We start from the raw sequence: 14,667 nt of genomic DNA on the forward strand, positions 1-14,667 counted from the left end.
TCGAAGCAGGAGACACCTTCCATTTGACCGGGAATGCATCTGGTTTGACCAACGCTTTTAAAGGCAGCACCATCTGTGACAGTATTGGCAAACTTGTTTTCGGCTCGGCTGTCCATCATATCTGGATGGAGAGGAATCTGAGGAGATGGACTTCCAAATTCAGATCTTTCAACTTGATTTGGAAAGACATCTCCTTCGAAGTTTCCTCTAAGATCAGCATTATCCCTCACCGTTCCTTCATGGATACCCCAAGGAACAGGCACATTGTTGTTAACTAGGGTCTGGATAGAAATTTGTTGCAGTCCCCTTCTACTTTAAGGAGGACTTGACTTTCTTTCCCCCCCCCCCCCTTCTCTTCCCTTGTACATTCCCCCCCCCCCTTCTTTTTCCCTTTTCCTCCTGCCCCCTCCTGGGGTTTGGTAATATATACTTATTCACCAAAAAAAAAAAAACTTCTCTTTCCAATATGTTTTAAACCAATTCTCCTCGATATTAGTTATAGTATTATAGATCCCCATGCAGCACATCAGTTTCCTGCTAATATCATCAAGGACTAGGCATGTCCTTCAAATTTTAGTGAAAATTTTCCGTATTGGTTAATCGGGATAAGAATGAATTGCAATTTGCATTACTAAAGAGAACAAAATATCAGAGACGACAAACAGAAAATATAATAAAAAATATGATTGTAAATGGACTTAAAGGATGATTTACTTTTCAGGTGAAAGAATCTTCCTTTCATTGTTGAATTCTTGAAGCCAATCCTCATCCTCATTGTCCATATCATACTCAACAAAATCTCCAATCTCAGCCCGAACTGAAATGGTCAAAGCAGAATCTCAAAAGTTGAAATTTGTCTTAGCAAAACTTGCAGCAAAAACTTCAGAAAAACATTTTATGAACAGCTGAGGAATGTTTTTGTGTGACAAACCTCCCCTGAGGCGTAAATAAAACGTTGGTTGGTTGAAGGTGCGGGAATAATCTCTTTCATATGTATCCACAACAATAAACTGGGGAATAGGTATTTCAGGAGCGATTTTCTTACTAGGAATTTGATGAACCTATAAGAAACAAATATTTTTAAAGAGTTCAAATAATTCTGCATAAAGCAACTACATTAAGTTGATCATACAACACAATAATCATATAATTGTACTACCCGCATTTATATTGATACTACAATTCGTAAGCTTTTCCAAATCATCAAAGTTGCATAATTAGAGAAAATATTCAACATGGAGAATACAGGCTTATCAACCCTGAAAGATCAAAGGACTGTTATACAATGTGATAGCCCAAGGCTGCGGTCACGACTGTTACATGGTAACAAACCCAAGTAACCAGAATACATAACCATGTTAATGAGGATGAATTCCGTTGCATTCCCTCTGACCTGGGACTCACGAGGCTCAGTTAAACTATGACCAATTGGCAACCACACCACACTCGGGGAGATGGACAGAATCAGGAGATTTTTTTTCTCTCGTGTCGATGGGGGTATGTGATGCATAAAACACAGAATTGGGGTTATTTTAGCAGAAATAAGTCTTGGGTTGGGTTATATATGTATTAAGCCTTTTGTCCAATGGGTTTCCTTTGTAATAGGCCATTTTTATGGTCCGAAAATATGGGTAAAATGTAAGAATACGGGATTTACTTAGTTTAGTTTAGGTTGTTTTATTTCATTAGTTTATTGTTTATCTCTTTACTTGTAAAGGTTGGATAGAGACTTGTCTGAATAGAAATCTTCCACCTAATTTATATAGAGTTTTAGTCATGTGGGACACCTATTCTAACTAATTGAATAAGAGAGTTTTAGTCATGTCGGACACTTATTCCTACTTCGGATAGTGTTTCCTACTTATTTCCTATTTCAGTTTCTATACAAGCATTTAAGGTTTCATAAGACCCACAGTTTTGCCAGTTGAATAAAATTGGATTTTGCCTTCTACAGATTTAATAGAGAGGATCTTACATAAAGAGAGAAAGAGAAGTAAAAGATATTACAGAGAAGAGAGAGTTGAAGATAGAAGCTAAAAAGAGATTTGTTATTACAAAGAAGCAAGCTTTGTTCTAAGAGACTTTCGTACATATGAACTTATATAAACATAAGAAAGGAATAAAAGAAAGACAGAGAAATGGGACATCAACTTAGTGGAACACTAAGAGATGGTGGAGGACTTGGTGGTAGACATGCAGGACTTGTGGAGGAGACTTAAAGAAAGGCAAGGAAGACTTACACAGAGAGAGTAGAGAAACTAGAAGAGGACCCTCGAGAACACTTAGAATACTTGGACTTAGAATGCTTAGAATACTTGGAATCTAGAATGCTTAACAAAGGAAATATCTTCCCTTTTTATAGACCAAGGGGTTGCAATACAAACAAATTTTACACAGTAAAAAGTAAATGAATAGTGACACATGAATAGTGACATGTGTCAAGTACAGTAAAAATATCTACATTTGTGTTGATCTTTATCTGTCTAATGCAGATCAAGTGGTCCACGTGGACACTGTTCTGGGATCTTCAAATCATGATATTGTTGATAAGCATGGAACGAGAACTCGGTCGAAACCAACCAAAACCACCAAGATATCTCGGTTTTGCAAGAAATCGAAACGAGTTAAGGTGGGAGTTTAAAAAGTACAAGGTTTTGGTTTGTTTTGACTGGTTTCGGTCAAAACTAATTGAAACAACCCAAACCGGCACTTAAAAATGACAAGTTTTGATCGAAACTTGCCATTTCTCACAAGTTTCGATCAAAACATATACTGTCTCGGTGGTTTCGACATAGGGAGTGAGAGTTTGGCTCAAAAGTGTGGATTTCCTCGTCTCTTAATCTAGTGTTTGAAACTCTCTTCTCAAAGTTAATAGTGTTTTCTACCCAAAAAATCAAATATTTTGTACAACACTGTTGAATACATGGTAGAATTTGTTGAAATTCAAATATGTTAGCACCAATGGCCCGATCTACAATTCTACGGAATCGGATTTTTTTTTTGTAGGCAAATTATTTTTTTAATTTTTGTACAACACTGTTGAATACATGGTAGGAGCACCTTAATGTTTTATTTAGATAACATGTATTAATCAATGTTCTTGTACTTTAACTTTATGTGAACTAAGTATTTATAATACCAGGTTTAGTGTATCCTTCAGCATACACTAGTAAATTTGGGTCAATAACCACAAGTACCATTTTGAGTGGTTTTTTTGGGAAAATAGTTCATGCATTGTGTTTAGAATGTCAAAAATAGGTTGTGTACAAAAAATAGACCTAACAAACCATTTCTAGGCCTCGAAACCACAGTCTCGAGTTGGCTGGGAAAAGGTACCAAGTTTCAACCTGGTTTTGACCAGTTGTGACCATATCTTGGTTTCGAGCTGGTCGAAACCCGAGATTTAGAACCTTGTTGATAAGATTCCTCGTGTGCTGGATAGAGATGCAGTCGGACAAGGAATCTTTGACTACTTCATGTGTCCATCATGTTGTCTACATTATGGCCGTAAATTGAGTCTTCACTAGCTCATGATGTAGCAGTTTTGTATTCTTGTTGTCGAAACATTTCTATGCTGTCTTCTATCATCAACTAATCTTCTAGGATAATAATTGTGGCATGGTCATGGAACAAGATCACACTAAGATCTAAGTAATATCTCGGGTTTTTCAAAAATTGAGACGAGATTGAAGGCGAAATGGGAGAAATACACTGTCTCGACTGAGATCTCGGCGGTCTTGGTCATCTCGGTGGGAAACCTTAGTATACAGACACTTTTTTATGCCAGAAACCAGGACAGACACTTATTTATGCTTAATATCATTTAAGTCAATATATTTGTTATTTCATTACTTAAGATATTATTCATAGATAAGCAAATACCCTCTATTTGAATCCAATAAAAATAGTTAAAAAATCAAATTCTAAAAGGATAAAAAGTCAACCCCCCTAGTTCAAGAACAAAAACTGGATTTTCTCAGCGGTATGTGCAATTTTCACTTTTGGTTTTTAGCAATTAGCATATTAAGATTTATAGAATTTTTATATTTGAGAAAAACCCCAGCATTTAAAAGTTGAAAATTGCACCTATTGTCGAGAAAATCCAGTTTTTTATTCTTGAACTGGGGGGTTGACTTTTATACTTTTAGAATTTGATTTTTTAACTATTTTTATTGGAATCAAATAGGGGGTATTTGCTTATTTATGAATAATGTCTTAAGTATATAAACATTTACTTAAATGATATTAGGCATAAACAAGTGCCTGTCTTGGTTTCTGGCATAAATAAGTGTTTGTCCTAGTTTCCCACTAAGTCAAACTCCTATTTGGACTTTAATTTTTCAAAAGCTGATAGTGTCGTTGTGTTTAAAGGGCCCAAAATAGGCAGTATCCCAACTTCCATGACCAAACTAGGTCAAAAACCTACCAAAACCATCAACCAAGTTCCAAATAATTGCACCAACTCGCCAAGATCTCGATCCAACTCAGTTATTTGATTAGGCGAAACCAGTACCGAAACCGAGTTCTCGATCCATGGGCGTGGTCTATCTCTTGCTGGATAAACATCTCGGCCTCCTTGATCTGTGTTTCAGATCTTTCATACATAATGTTGAGATTGATGACAAATAGTCTTCTACCATCGGTCACCATAAACTTAGGATCCTTGGATTGAATTTCTTTCACCACCTTTCTTAGGTACAAAAGACTTTTTTAATGGCATAATCTGGCACAAAAATATTCTTGACGAATCTTGAAGCCTCTAGAATGGGCTGTCTGTTTAATTCTTCTTCTTCAATTATTTTGGACAGTGGGCAGAGTAATACAACAACCCATAAAGGAAAATAGGCGCATTATGATTTGATCCATGGACGGTGGGCGTAGTCGGTTAGGGGTAGATCATCCTAAAATGCAAAAGCACATGTCATAGAAAGCGGCTTTGAAGACCTCAATTGAATCACATAAGGCATTAAGGCGCCTTGATAAACATATAATACCTGGAAATATGGTTTGACCTTTATAACCATACAATACCTGGAATATGGCCCGGGATATAACTTATGGCACTCATCTTGGGCGCCTTGTCCTTGCTAAGGCATCAAGGCGCCCCCCATCATTGCTCGCCTTGGCACTGTGACAACAATGGTAACACCCAACTCGGATGGAATCAGGCCATATCAGCCATTCTGTATTGGGATTGGAGAAGCCTGATGTGGCCTGTGATCCCAAATTTAAATCTTTGTACATGGCAGACTTGAATGGGTGCAGAAGGGACCATCAGATAGAGGGCCATACTCCTATTTCACAGGTCAAATTTGACCTCAAAAGAAATAGGAAGTGCCTTAAAAGTGAGTATAAAGTTTCACAAAATTACAGAATTGCTAGATTCCAACAGAGAAGAATGCCATTTCTGTGATATTATTCGACTTCAAAAATCACTTCTCCATACAGAATACATACTCTAAGTCAGTTGGGTGGCCTTCAAAAGAAATAATGACATTCCTTCTAGCTCCATTTAAAGAAACTACATAAATATGATACTGGATAATATTAAACAAATATCCCCATTCCTTTTATCTCAATGTAAAGAATGTAAATGATCCACGAGAAGGATCAGTTAAACCAGAAGAATTGAAACTAGAGTTAGGTTGCCATAACACAGCACATCTCTGCCATGTGATAAATGGTATTCATTAGCTGGCAGAAACCAGACACTCATCTACCGAATGCAGGAAGCCAATGTAACATCGATTGAATAGCATTGTTTGTCATAAAGAGAATAAATATAGAAACAGCATCCTTCGAAATTAAGTGCAATGTAGTAGAGCTATGTTGCAAGGGAAGAAAATTAAGCAATCATATTCAGTAGAGACAGAAATATGTCAGAATAGAAGTTTACTCAGAGAATTTAGGATATAAGCATTACCTCATTATCAGCCTCTGCAGCAAGGCGTAGTATCTGTGAATTGCGTGTAGAAGATATTGTCTCTTCATCTTCAAAGTCCTTGATGGATTTAACAATTGGCAGTTTCTTATGAATGTCAAGAGGACGAGGCCTGAATGACAGCCTACTCATGTCCGCTCATCACCCAGTGTATCAAATATTTCTTAGTGGTCATGCCGACCCCATTACCTTACAGACAAGGAAGTAGAAAATATAACCAATATTCCAGCAACTGCTCCAATGTGATAGAGATCGAAATTTAGAAAACATTTTCCACGGGCAGACTAACCATAAATTTAGCAGCTACAAAAGCATTTTTGGCAATAGGAAACATCTCCTTCCAGCTGGCCAACTTGCTCAGATCATTCTGTTAGTAGCATAGCATACTCAAAGAAAAATGCAGCCCCATGACTTCAGCTGTCAGTCAGGAAGTGTACCAACAGGGAAACCACAACCAATGACCTTTCTGCCCAAAGAAAACAGAACATGTAAGATGGACCTCAGCAAACCCAAAAACAAGGGGGAAGAATAACTTATTGAACAACAAAGTCCATCTAAATACCAATTTTCAAAACAAAATGACACTCCAGCCTAAATATAAACGAAAAAAAAGATTATAGACAGAATCCTAAACCCTAGACATGCATTGTATCGATTGTAAGTTTCGAACGAATATAATATATATATATGGGAAAAAGATCTCTACTTGGTGGTGTTTCCTACGCTCTCCGATGGGTGAGCACGCCTGGGAATCTACCCAGGGGGGGCAGAGGCATCATCTCACGGTGCCCTGTGAGAGGGCGTAGGAAACACCACCAAGTAGAGATCTCTTGCCTATATATATATAGGGAAAAGGCTCTCTACGCCCTAGATGTACACTACGCCTCACATGTATTATTATAATGATATTTTTAAGGTGTGAGAAACAATAATTAGAAAAATGAATGCGAGAGGGTATAGAATACCCTGCTTTCTCAGAGAACCCTCTCCCATTCATATATATATATATATATATATACTATCATATCATACTATTATATAGAAGTATGAACTATGAACTACATGTTTTTAGCAAACCTTTTCACTTGACAAAAATACACTCTACATTCCTCCAAATACCCTTGACAATCCTCTCTCCCCCCCCCCCTTCTGTATTTCACACATTCCCCCTTTCTTTTCCCTATATTTTCTCTAACCAATTAACATCCTCCTTTAAGAAGGTACTAAAAGTAAACCACTCAATAGTGTATACATTTGTTAACTTCTTAATCGTCCTAATGGTGAATCTCACACTCTTAGCAGTCCTTTTTGTTTTGTTTTTCACTCTTACGTCTGCAAAAATATTCAATCTTTATCTAAGTTTGTAATTGCCACTAATGCTTTGCAACTAAGAATTGCACTCATGTGTGTGACCCTGAAAATGCATGACCCAGTTTTGCAAATCAAGGGTTGAACATGTGAGACTCTCTCTTCTGTGACAAGTCAATTCCATATAATGTTAAAACTAAATATCTGACCAATAGAACTACATTGGTAGAGAAAGTGAAGCAGATGGGAGATCAAGCACCTGGGGTCTTTAGACTTTAGTTCCCCCTTTTTCAAGTGGTGGTCTAAGATCCTCTATGGAGTCGCAGATATAGGCTTTGGTACTAAAATTCAATAAAGTTGTTCCTGGCACCCTGAGTTTTCCTATGGATTTCTATCGAAGCTTATAGGCTAAGTAACATAATTATAGTTTGAGATTTAATGTTATTTATTACTGATAAAACAATATATGTGATTATATTACATACTTTAAATATGTAACCCCATGCCTAATATTCATGTAACAGATTTTTTTCAATTGAAATTTTAATTTTGTTTACTGATGTATTGCTTGTTGTTATTATAGGTTTTATCCACAAAGGCAAGACCTATGTATAATCTTGGAGCAGGCTTGACCTTTTGGAGCCCTAACATTAACTTGGTTAGGGATCCTAGATGAGGAAGAACCTTGGACACCCAACTCTAGGCCTCTCATGATTGGTGCACGTCGTAAGCATTACACTGCTTATGATATTGATAGTTGGTAAGAATATTGCCAGAGTCATGATCCAATATATATACTGAAAATTCAGTTTAGACTTTGATATTATCATCAACTTAACTAAAAAAAATAAGGGAATACCCAGTGCACGAGGCTCCTGCCACTGCGGGGTCTGGGGAGGGTCATAATATACGCAGCCTTACCCCTGCTTTTACAGAGAGGCTGTTTCCAGACTCGAACCCGCGACCACTTGGTCATAATGGAGTAACCTTACCTTTGCACCAAGGCCCATACTCAACTTAACTAAAAAATATAATTAAATTAATGTACATATTGATTATGTTTTTGAAGGTTGCTGAGCGAGAGATATGGGGGAGACCTTGATCGCACTTTTGAGGAGTGCATTCAACATGTAGATGTTATTAGTGTGATGCAGGTCTTAAGCAGTATGTGCACAGCAGCGCAGGAATAAGGGCAAGTGCCCCATGAAACTGGTTCCGGTTCAAACCAGAACTAGCTGGCTGTGTGGGTAGCTTTGAAAAAGTTATGGTTGTTACTTGGTGGGGCCAGTTTGTTAGAAAATCTTCTAGATGATGTTGATTTAGTTTAGCTTCTATGTTGTGGCCAGTTTCTATTTTTATATTAGCTACTCAATGGTTAATCAATAACTTCTAGGAGTTACTATTTTTGGTTCTCGCTTTGTATGTAGTAGTTAGCAGATTTCGTTTCTAGAAGAGTTACTAATATTTTAGTTGCTTGTTAGTAAAGTCTCTCCTACACATGGAGAGTTACTGAATATACGTTCATGCTTCAAAAATTACAAATACAAGAAGGAGAACCATGCCCCATGATTTTGCCATTAAACATTGTATGTTCTATCAAGTCTCATGAGATGCAAGCTACTGTGGTGGTTCAACAGCAAACTCAAGGTGGTAAAACCTTGGTTGGGTAGTGGTGAAGCTTCCTACAGGCCCTGGTGGTGAAACCAGGTCATATCCCCTTTCTTCACCCTCTCTTCCCTTCCATTTTTTCTCAGTTTCAGCAAGCTATACAAGGAGTGTGTTGATGACTACCAAGGTATTCTGAAACCATAAACCATTATTACTTCCATCCTTATTGACTTAGTTCAGTTATCAGTCTCCATATTCTGCTAGCTCTATTTCTCAGTTTCATTCCCTGCAACAGTAATTTCTGTCCACTTGTGATCTCAAACTTTCAGTTTCAGCAAGCTATACAAGGAGTGTGTTGATGACTACCAAGGTATTCTGAAACCATAAACCATTATTACTTCCATTCTTATTGACTTAGTTCAGTTATCAGTCTCCATATTCTGCTAGCTCTATTTCTCAGTTTCATTCCCTGCAACAGTAATTTCTGTCCACTTGTAATCTCAAACTTTCATTAAAGATTCCAGCCAATCCAGCCATTGGTTCAAGCCCAAATTTTGATATGTTGTTTGTGTTCCTCCTTATTCGGTCTACACTTGTCCAGAATTGCAGGTTCATCAGATCTGGAACTTGGAAGTTATTCTTGCCTTGAAAAGTTACTATTTTCTGGTTTTCTTAAGTTTCTATTTTCTGTCCACCTTTACTTTCCATCTAACCTTTGGTTTCCTATGATATTTTAGCCACAGGTAGAGTATAGGCCAGCCTTCAACCAGCTTTTCAGCCTTGTCATTTGGGTGGTTCTTCTCTTTAGTCATTGATCTTCTCTATTTCTGCCCTCTTGTTCTCTAAATCCAAGTCACTGTGATTCCGTCTATGGGTTAGTTTCCTAAATCTGTTAACTCCTAACAGGTTAGAGTAACGCATTAATTGGTATAGAGTTCATGGCCAGCGGTGATCCACAACCCTCTACCCCACCAATATTCAAGAATCTTTAACTTTATTATCAATATGCTCAGGCAGCTCACCCATTGTGTGGCTGCCATAGAACAAACAAGTCCTATGCTGGAAATTTCTGCACCACCAAGGGCCAATGAAGAAGCACAAGTGTACTTCACCACCAACAATGGTCCAAGATTTTTGGGGAGAGGACCCCAAGAGCCTTCACGCTACCACAGACTTTTGACGACCATGCCCGTGCCTACTTTGAGGCAGGTCCGCTTAACCATCATACAGATGACTTGCACAAAGTGCACTTGGAGTTGAAGGAGACAAGGAGTACAACGGCAAGCACGACCCAAAGGTATTCTATGAGTGGCTTTCTTGTTTAGATGACTACTTTGATTGGTATGACTTGATAGTGGGACCGGCCTGAGAATGGTGGAACAATTATGAGAGGAAACTACAGCAAAGAGGGACAGCCCTTACCACTTGGGTCGAGATGAAGGAAAAGTTAAAGAGCAAATACCTTCCATCCACCTTCAAAGCACAACTGCACGACCAGCTCAACTCGCTCTGGCAAGGAGCACTACCAATGGCAAACTACATGCAACAATATGACGCCCTCGTCTCATATACCAGAGTTTACGAGGAGAACGACCAGCTGATGTGCCGCTTCAAATTGGGAACGTGATGTAGATCAAAACGTGAAGAAAATACCAAAACACTGTTTACCTGAACAGTGTCACAACCCCATCGAACCAAGTTTATTGGGCCAGCAGTGGACCAGGTCGAGCCAGCCCAGCTGGTCTTTGACCAGTCAAATCCAAGCTGCTTAGTTTCTAATTTTATTAGTTACTAATTTGATTATTCTTGCATGTTTAGAAGGCTGGATTATAAAGCCTTTAGTAGTTTCTAATTTCAGCTAGTTTCTATTATCAATTAGTTGCTATTGTCATTAGTTGCTAAGTTTTAGGGTCTTTTTGGTATCATTTTTCATTTTGTTTATGATCTATTTTAAAAAATCATTAATGCAAAGGTTTTTTATAGAAAAATGAAAACTGTTCAGTAACTATTAGACATATAAGAGAATAGACTGAGAAATCGTTTGGGAAAGTAATTATGTGTAAACAATTTTTAGTGGAGGTGAAGAAATTCCCCCATCACCCATCATCTTCTCCTGTCCCACACCCCTTTGCAACCAACTCCGCCCCACTCGTGAAACCCTTCTGCTCGATCCCCAAACCCTTCTCCCTCCAGCAATTCCAATCTACGACCGACCGATGGCATTCAAGCAACTCCACTGACCGATGGAGATTCCTGCGACACCATCGATTCCACAGGTAAGTTTTCTTCTCCTCCTCTTCCCTTCTCTGTTTCCCTGTTTCGGTTTGTAAATCTGTCTTTTTTTCCCCTTTTTTTATCTTCTCCTCTTTCCCCCCCCCCCCCTTTCTTTTTGTTCTATAATTCTTTTTTTTTTCTTCTGTTTCTAATTCTTCTCCTCAAACCCTTCTCCCTCTTGCGACTCCAATCCAAGACCGGCGGTAACTGCCGTGACTTCACTGATCGACGAAAATTCTTGCAACACCACCGATTCCATAGGTAATTTTTCTTCTTCTCCTCCTCTTTGCTTCTTCCCTTCTGTGTTTCCCTTTTCGGTTTGTAAATCTGTCTTTTTTTTCCTCTCTTTTTTCTTCTCCTCTTCCCCCCCCCCTTTCTTATCGTTCTATAATTCTTTTTTTTTTTTTCTTCTACTTCTTCTCCTCAAACCCTTCTCCTTCCTGCGACTCTAATCCACGACCGGCGGCAACTCCCGCGACTCCACTGACCGACGGAGATTCCTGCGACACCACCGAGTCCACAGATAAGTTTTCTTCTTCTCCTCCTCTCCTTCTTCCCTTCTCTGTTTCCCTGTTATAATCTAAGTAGAAGCCTATAACAAGAAACAAATTCACTGATAGCCCAGAAAACCAAATGAATTGATGAATACTGTTAGATGTCGTGAATGTGAGGGCCTATGGAGAATCATAGACCCTACACGATAGATATTAGTTGAGGGATTTATTTCCCTTTTCTTCTCTAATTTGTTTTCCTTTTTCATCTTTGATTCTGAGGTTTGGTTTCCTATTTGTTCTAAGAGACAAACTTCTTTTCTTTGTAACTCCTTTTACAGTGTGTGGGGACGAGATATTGAGTTCTAGATTTCCTCTCTTTTCTCTTCTCCATTCTCTATTTCTCTCCCTCTTTGCTGTTTAGTTTCTCTTCAATTTAATTACATGGTATCAGAGCTTTACTTTGGAGGAGATTTGCTACCTGCGATTCTGATTAAGGTTGTTACAGTCTTCACGTGTTGGGGCAGCACTCGAGGAGGAATTCCTTATGGAAGCTCTGATACCAATTTGTAAAACCTAACATGATGCAGAGAAAAATAGAAATCACAAACACAATCACACAATGCGCAAAAAGATTTACGTGGTTCGGCAAGGTTGCCTACGTCCACAGTGAAATGAGATATGTTTCACTATCAATGGAAAATAGGGTTACAGCCGCTCGTTCCTCACACCTCTCTCAGATTTACAATACAGAGAAAGAACTCTCACTACAGATTTATAGTGAAACCCTATACAGGAAATTTACCGAAATACCCATATAGTCCCCCAGAGGCTCTACACAACAGTCCATCATCAGAAATCAAGACACCAAAACCTCAACAATCTCCACCTTGGCTTGAATTTTGACCAACCACCTTGAAGATAAGTTATAGATGCCTCCATCTCCTCTTGTACCTTCCGAAAGAAAGATACCACACTACACCCCACAAACATCCAGGGTGCACCCATCACTCTATCAACAATGAGTGATGTTGATCAAGTCCAAGCAGTGCTCGAACTTCTCTGTGGTAACCGGCTTGGTAAACATATCTGTAAGATTGCTATATGTATGAATTTTCCTCAACTGAATGCTGCCTTCTGACACAAGCTCCATGATCTTATGAAATCTCACATCAATATGCTTTGTCCTTGCATGAAACACCTGATTCTTTGCAAGATGGATGGCACTCTGACTGTCACGGTGTAGCACCGTACCTCCTTGCTCCAACCCCAACTCACGAACCAATCCAGTCAACCAAACTCCTTCCTTGGCAACCTCAACCACTGCCATGTACTTTACCTCTGTAGTAAACAATGCAACTGTAGACTGAAGCATCGCCCTCCACGAGATGGATCCACCAGCTTATGTAAACACATAACCTGTAGTAGACCTCCTCCTATCTAAATCACCGACATAACAGAATCTACATATCCTGCCAGCTCTGTGAAACTTCCCTTACCACTGAACATAATACCCAAACCTGTAGTCTTGCTCAGATATCTGAAGATCCACTTAATTGCATTCCAATGCTCATTCCCTGGATTACTCATGTATCGACTAACAACACTGACTGCATGAGACAAATCCGGCTTGCTACATACCATAGCATACATGAGGCTCCCAATTGTGCTGGCATAGGGAACCAGAGACATCTGCTCCACCTCCTCATGTGTTGTAGAATACTGCTTTTCAGATAACTTAAAGTGGCTAGCTAAAGGAGTATTAACCGATTTAGCATTTTCTATGTTGAAACGCTCCAGCACCTTTTCAACATATCTCTTCTGAGTTAACCAAAGTTTACCTGCACTTCTATCTCTAAGGATCTCCATGCCAAAGATCTTTTTCGCAGCACCAAGATCTTTCATATCAAATTCAGCACTCAACAAAGACTTTAGAGAAATAAAATCATGTTTATTCTTAGCAGCAATGAGCATGCCATCAACATAAAGCATCAAAAGAATAATGGATTTATCGCCTGACACTTTATAATACATACAACAGTCATACTCACTTCTTGGAGGCTCCACACAGCAGTCCATCATCAGAAGTCAAGACACCAAAACCTCAACACACCATATGACCATATGCAGTTGATTCCTCGACTTACCAAAACTTGACGAGTTTCTTCTGCCGAGGAGACCTTATGCAAGCCATAAGCAGTATGTGACCAAGAATAAGGACAAAGTGTCCGCAGAACTGGTTGTGGTTCAAACCACAGTATGCAATCTGAACTAACCTAATTGTAGGTTCAGAAACAAACCACAGGTAAGGATCGCTGGAACCACCAAGAAAACTAGATTATAGGTGGAATTGATTTCTCTTGATCGGCGGCTCAGATCTCCCTGAAATTCTAGTCAAGATTAGTGTTCAGATGAAAGAACATAACTTCAAAACCTCAATCACATCTGACCATGGGATCTTGACTTATGAATCAAAAGAGAAATAGCAACTCCATATCCTAATTTTCAAGAGAAATCCAGATCAGCAGATCAGAGAGACTGAAACTTTGGTTGAAGGTAATGTTTGAAAATAGGAACCTATCTCTAAATCACAGCGATCCAATGGCTGGATTACTGTGGTTTGGTAGAATTATAAAGAGATCTGGAAGCTTAAAAAGGACTCTTGAAGCAGCTGACCGGCAGAAAGCAAAGGCTGATTTATAGGAGTTCAAATCAGAATCTATTAATTGATTATTTTCAAGATCCAGACAATTAACAGGATCTTTTACTGCACAGAAAACATAATCGACAGGTCAGCCCCAGAAACTTAAGATATTTTAAAGATATAGAAACAACTTGGACTCTTTCAAATCGATGGAGAAGCTAATCAACAAGATACGTTAATGGGCAGTTATCAGCAAGAGATAAACCAGGAACCAAAGTAGGGTTAATCTGAGAAAGAAAAGAAAATATGCACAGTATATGGGAACTTCAGATCATTAATTAACCTCAACAAATAAGAATGCGAAGGAGTGTAAGGGTAAGTTCGACCGGATAGACATAATA

At 38.7% G+C, this 14,667-nt stretch overlaps 1 protein-coding gene across 1 annotated transcript in view; it reads right to left on the reverse strand.

The window, feature by feature from the left end:
• The window catches only part of LOC122649885, a 45,510-nt gene extending 39,351 nt beyond the window's left edge, over nucleotides 1-6,159 (reverse strand). The window contains exons 1-3 of the mRNA XM_043843141.1: nucleotides 5,924-6,159; nucleotides 932-1,061; nucleotides 715-817 (exon numbers count right to left, since the gene is read on the reverse strand). Coding sequence (XP_043699076.1) covers nucleotides 715-817; nucleotides 932-1,061; nucleotides 5,924-6,073 — 383 coding nt within the window. The 5' untranslated portion in view covers nucleotides 6,074-6,159. The remainder of the gene's footprint in view (nucleotides 1-714; nucleotides 818-931; nucleotides 1,062-5,923) is intronic.
• Between the last annotated feature and the right edge of the window lie 8,508 nt (nucleotides 6,160-14,667).

Source organism: Telopea speciosissima, chromosome 2 (assembly GCF_018873765.1).
Source record: "Telopea speciosissima isolate NSW1024214 ecotype Mountain lineage chromosome 2, Tspe_v1, whole genome shotgun sequence".
Taxonomy (NCBI): domain Eukaryota; kingdom Viridiplantae; phylum Streptophyta; class Magnoliopsida; order Proteales; family Proteaceae; genus Telopea; species Telopea speciosissima.